The 6,101-nt window shown below is 42.3% G+C and overlaps 1 protein-coding gene across 2 annotated transcripts; it reads left to right on the top strand.

Moving 5' to 3' along the window:
* Positions 1-1,025: 1,025 nt before the first annotated feature.
* Positions 1,026-5,438, top strand: LOC140480321 (homeobox protein XHOX-3-like). Of its 2 annotated transcripts, none has more exons than XM_072575051.1 (3): positions 1,026-1,481; positions 2,524-2,756; positions 4,230-5,438. In XM_072575051.1, exons 1-3 carry the CDS (start codon positions 1,094-1,096, stop codon positions 4,761-4,763), a joined length of 1,155 nt encoding a protein of 384 aa, XP_072431152.1. In that variant the 5' UTR covers positions 1,026-1,093; the 3' UTR covers positions 4,764-5,438. The 2 variants fall into 2 exon arrangements, with proteins under 2 accessions (XP_072431152.1, XP_072431154.1); XM_072575053.1 differs by lacking the exon at positions 1,026-1,481 and adding an exon at positions 1,571-2,259.
* Positions 5,439-6,101: the final 663 nt, after the last annotated feature.

The raw sequence follows: 6,101 nt of genomic DNA, 5'->3' as shown, positions 1-6,101 counted from the left end.
GGAATTACAATAGGTGAATCTGGAGATGTATTTAATTTTTTTTAAAAGTGAGCAGCCCGTAAACAAATTTTGTATTTCGGATGAATTTCATTTCATTAAACAACATAATAATGGTTCCTTCAGCGTCTGTGTTTGTGTATCAGTTACAGTAAGCAAAGGGAATACATGCTCACTAAGAATGACAGGCAGCCTGTCTGAAGCTTCACCGTTGCTATTAATTGCATCTATTCGTCCTCCATGAATGTTATTACAATGCGCATTAGAAAGAGGAAAACTGTTCTGGAAACTGCATGCAAAATCTTCCTGGGGAATATACTGCATAGCTACTCCCATCAGTGTGATAAAAGTATAAAGTCACCTCCATGATTTGCATTCACGGTTTATCAAATGTATTAACGAACATAAACCTAGTTTAAAATCACATAACAGAGCAACCTATGTTTCCTTTAACGGAGAAAGAGGTTCCAAAGTGCTTTGCAGAGGGATAATGAAGACGATGACACCAGAATTAATCAGCATTTTGAATGATTCCGCTTATAAAGTTAAATAATTGTGCTTATCGATTGCACATATACAGTACAAAAGAATTGCAAAGAAAAGTTGCCGATGTTCTGGTCCCTATATCCCCAGAGATGCTGTAATGTTGTGGACAGTCTGATTTGTGGGAGTTGTTCAGTTCATTTCGCACTTCCTCTCACCCCCCCCCCCCCCCCCTCTCTCTCTCTGGGTTACTTACGTGTATACAGCAGCGACAAACTGAAGCTCCTTTCATCTTCACGGTGGCAGGCGTTATCTCTTGTAAACCGCTTACAATCAGTTTGTTGGCGTCACCCGGGCACTGCAATGACGATGACAGCATAAGAATGACAGATTAGAATGGTGATCCTTCCCAGACCCTCAGTGCTTCCGAGAGCAGTGCTCACATCAGAAGGTCAATTGCATCTCGCTTTTTTTTTCACCCTTCAACATTCCCCCCCCCCCCCCCCCCCCACACACACACACACACCCCCACCCCCAGCCCCGTGTTCCCTCGAACTGTGTGTCCTCCTTGCTTTGAGTTCCTCTGCTGGCTCTGATCTCCGATCTTCGCACAATGGAATCAAGGAAAGAGATGCTGCTGTTGATGGAGCGAGGTCAGCACGGTAATCTTGTTAGCAGGAGGGTGTCGAATTTGTCAGAGCCAGCTGGGAGCCCAGTCATCGAGTCCCGTGAAAACGTGATCCCGAGGAATTGCTTGAGCCCTGGCTCTGCGCCTGTGACACTGGAGAGTGGGGACGAGGACACCGACGGTAGCACTCGGATGAGACCCGCTTCAAGGCTCCTTGCCCCGGATAAGTCATCATCTGATGGCTGCTCGGCGAAGAGCAAATGTCTCTCTGTCCAAAACAGTCCGGAAACGGAGTCAGATTATTATGATGAGATAGATGTCAGTTGCACTCCAAATTGTGTGCCGGGAAATCAAGATTACCACGGAAACAAAGGTACTGATCAATTTCGATTGCAATACCATTTACTTTACATCCTGGAGTTCATGTTAAAGTTGTTCTTAAAGTAAGTAACGATTGCTTAATTTATCTCTTAGACAAATTAGATCTCACTCATCTTTCGTGACAAATGCCAAAATGTAGTTTCTCGAGGCATACATTAATAGCTTTTAGTTTGTGTTGTAGAATTAAATTTTACATGTTATTTAATGGGGCAATTTCATGATTTGCATTTTTCACAATTAAAACCCAACTAAACTTTCCATTTAAACATAAACCCTGCAAATCAAGTGTTTTAAGAACAAGAAACTCGTTGCGATTTTTACTTTGGTTTCTTGATGGATTTCCGAAACTCGTTTAAGGACCGTAAAAGTGATTATTGAGTCCCAAGTTCTGAGGAGTTAACACCTTTGGAGGGTTGAGATTGTCACTTTCGAAGGGTCTTCTTGGCGCCAGTTCGGTAATAGGTATCTCAGGATGAGCTTCAATGAGAGCCGGTGCATATGAAAGCATCTCAGTCTGCCAGCAGCCGGCATGCACTTTATAGTCTTGTTCAAACCGGGAGGAGACTACAGAGAGAGAGAGAGAAGCTGAGAAAAGGGGGAGTCCATTTCAAACGAGCTCGGGAATTTCTCCCATACTTTGTGTAGCCAGCTTGTGCCACGAGATATCCAGGAGTCGGCTGTTTAGAGAAGGTGCCTGTTTCTTCAGTAAGTAACAGCCAAAAAGGCTAATCGAGGCACAAAGGGCGCTTTATCTGTTACACTGTGCACAGGTATGATGAATACATATATTGACGGCATCAAAGATATATTTTAAACGTTAAAGTCCGAAATATAACGCAAATTTCAGAATTTTGAGACATAAATCAAATGAATTATGTGTAGAGTGCTGAGAGCGTTAAAATGAACAAAACAACATGTGGAAGCATGGAAGGAGATAGGTCTCTGAGTAGCAATTTTCCTCTTTTTCACTGAACTTACGTTTTTGCATTTAATGCCCCACTTGGTAACACTTCTAGATGTGATTCTGATTTCAGGGCAGCCCTCCGATCCGATCGGCACGAACGGCGGGGCAGAGATTCCCAAAGTGGCCGGCTCTCAGAGTCTGATAGGCGGCGGTGGAGCTGACCAGATGCGCCGATACCGAACCGCTTTCACCCGAGAGCAGATCGCCAGGCTGGAAAAGGAATTCTACCGGGAAAACTATGTTTCCAGGCCCAGGAGATGCGAGTTAGCAGCGGCGTTAAATTTACCAGAAACCACTATCAAGGTGAACGGGAGGCGGAGTAGGATGAAATGCCTGGGCCGATAACTAATCGTAAACGATAAGATCAGAAGATGCATGAGAAATGAAGTGCAGTTGGCAGTTGCTGGAAAGGATGTGGTCCACATAAGACAATAAGCCAGGAGTATAGAAAAACGCGAAAAGCCCTAAGTTTAATCTTGCTATCAGTAGCAAAATAAAGAGTCGACAAAGAAAATGACCTTATGTTTGGTACCCCTGATGAAAATAAATACTATTTATGCATCTTATTGAAAATCGGGTGTTAGTTACTGGATACTTAAATAGTAATGACCATCAGTTAGTTCATGTGGAGTAGGTTAGGGCAAAACGAAACCCTGAACACAAAATATATTCATGTAATGAAACGAAAGGATTTTCATTCCAAATGCAGAGTGAGCAATGCTGATGTTAAATTCCAGGCATTTGGCGTTCTGAGAGAGGTGGCATTGTGGCAAACCTGCATCACCTTAGTTTAGTCTGTTGCATTGATGCAATAACGTTTATGAAACCACTGTACACAGGTGCCCCCTCTAAATATTGTTAAAATTCACACAACACCAAGTTATGGTCCAACTGGTTGATTTGGAAGCACTAGCTTTCGGAGCGCTGCTCCTTCATCAGAGTGAGGACAAGTCCCTCACATTTTCATCTTTGTGAGTTATTGGAATAACATTCTGTTTCATAGGTGTTATTTTGCTCTTGCTGTTCTGTGCCCTTTTCATTTCAAGAAGCAATGCTATTAAAAGAAGTCTTTGCCAGCCTTTTGATTTTACCGTGAGCAACATTCCCTTGCAAATGGTGGGTACTGGGGAATTGTAGTGTTGTAGGTAAAGAGTAACCCACCAACTTTGAATGGATTAACGTCAATGGGAGTCGGGTCACTTGAGGTTTCTCAGCACCTATATGTAGGTATCTATATAATATGTATATAGTATCTATACATGTGTATATGTAAGCAGATGTATCATATGCAGTGCATGAACCATTGACAAAAGGTGGGGATTGATTTTCATGTTATTGTCACGATTGTCGTAAGTTTATTGCACTGTTTGCTTTGGGTTTTGCAGAGTATTTATAAACCGATTAAAAATCGACAAAAATAAAATGCCAGTGTGACAAAAAAAGGCACTAGTAAAAGCTAGACTATAAATTTTCAAAGCTGAAGGGCCCAGTATCTCAGTGAAAAGATCTCTTGAGTGATCATGTTGTGCTCACTTCGCTTGCAATAAGTAGCCTTGTTCAATCTGAAATAACATGCCCCTCCATCCCCAAGGGCTCAACCCCGCTTTGATTCGCAAAATTAATTTGCAGTTGAAAAATACTGGAAGATAGATGTGATTCTCCCTCAATGTCATCAAATTGGGAGATACCTTGTGACAATAGAAAACATGGCCTGTTTTGCAACCCAAGTGCAATGTTTTCTGCAAATAACACACTTCTGACTTTCTTTTTTTCAAGGTATGGTTCCAAAATCGCAGAATGAAGGACAAGAGGCAGCGTCTGGCCATGACCTGGCCTCACCCAGCCGATCCTACTTTCTATACATACATGATGAGTCACGCTGCAGCCACTGGCAACCTGCCCTATCCCTTCCCATCCCATGTACCTCTTCACTACTATCCTCACATGGGCATGTCTGCAGCGTCTGCGTCAGCGAGCAGCCCCTTCAGCACCCCTTTGAGACCCCTGGACACCTTCAGAGTTCTTTCTCACCCCTACCCACGTCCCGAATTGCTGTGTGCATTTAGGCACCCGTCCCTCTACCCTTCGACCACTAACCATGGGATTGGCAGCACCGGCAGCAGCCCTTGCTCATGCCTAACGTGCCACAGCAGTCAGTCGAATGGGGTGGTCCAAAGAGCTGCAGGGACAGACTTCACGTGTGCGTCAACCACCAGAACTGACACATTCCTCACCTTCACACCTTCCGTGTTGAGTAAGGCTGCTGCGGTGTCCCTGGACCAGAGGGAAGAAGTCCCTTTAACGAGATAAGGCAACATCCTTCAGCATGCTTTTAAAAAATACACCTTCCAAATGTGCACACATCTCTTTCTCTGGAGAGAAGGGTTTGGACACTAGTGGAAATGTCGGCTCGCTGGATGTCTAGACCTTGTTTCAAAATCTCCATTACATATCTGCAGGACTCCATCTCACACTTCTAACCCATAGAGTGGATTGTAAGACTTCTTTCCTTCGTTATCTGCCAAATATGTGCTGATGAGAGTATTCTAGTCGTGTGCGTGCATTGTTGAGGTTTTAATAGTAATTGTATGATAATATCCTCATCATAGAAATTTGGTGTTCAAACGTTAACAAGCCACAATGGGATGGGATTATGTGATGGGGAACTGAGCAACTCCACCTCAGTATCATGTTTGGAGACTGAAAAATAGGCGTTTTTATTTGCTATAGTAACTGGCGTTTAAAAATTCGTTGATTGGTTTGCGTCGGTGAAAGTCGCCAGATCTCCCGAGGACAGGGGGGTCTGTACAGTACTGGAAACACAAGGCGACATTGAAGTAATTGTGTGGAGAGTTTCATTGGGCGAATAGGTATCATGTAAAGTAAACCGATTAATGCATTTGTTCACATACGGTTGTCTTCAAGTTTTCAAAGCTGGAACTTGCCAAGGCTGATACGCTCTGGAATTTGAAAATAAAGAATTGCAAGGAGCATTGTTTTCTGTGTTTGCTTTATCCCAGGCTCTGAATGGGCTAAATTGAATTTATCTAGAGCCCCTTGCTCTGCATTTCTGCACATGGTAAAGTGAACAGAATTTGAAAATAGGTTATCACGGTCACTATTGATAATTTGGTTTGCAAGTTCAGGACAAAAAGGTATGTTTTTTTTTAAAGCAACTTGGAGTTCGTTTAGCATTGTATTATGTTCGATTAAGATTTTATTGTATTAACGAAGCCTTGAGTACATCAATTGAAAAGTAGTTCATAACTGTTCAAAATATATCAAAATCTATACCTAGCAACCTTTCTTTCAGAATATACATGTAATACATCCGATTTCAGGATACTGTTCTTGCAATTATTCGTCATTATATGAATTGTTAATTTCATGAAATCTGGCCTACACCTGATTGGTCTTAATTTATGACAGATTTAACAGCTCAGGTGGTTGAACCTGTAAGTCATTGTTTATTGTCACTGCTGAACAGTGCGCCTATAAAGAGATATACATTCCGCCAAAACCAGAAGCAATTTATATTCAAATTATTTTCACAAATTGTCAATTGTGTATTGTTAGAGATCACAGATGGGAGCAAAGGGAACTATCGGCCTAATTTTGTAGGCCATGCAAGTTTATTATTTTTTGAAC

The sequence above is a fragment of the Chiloscyllium punctatum genome, chromosome 8, assembly GCF_047496795.1.
Source record: "Chiloscyllium punctatum isolate Juve2018m chromosome 8, sChiPun1.3, whole genome shotgun sequence".
Classification (NCBI taxonomy): domain Eukaryota; kingdom Metazoa; phylum Chordata; class Chondrichthyes; order Orectolobiformes; family Hemiscylliidae; genus Chiloscyllium; species Chiloscyllium punctatum.
The sequence above is the reverse complement of the archived record's forward strand: the minus strand, read 5'-3'. Positions and strand labels throughout refer to the sequence as shown.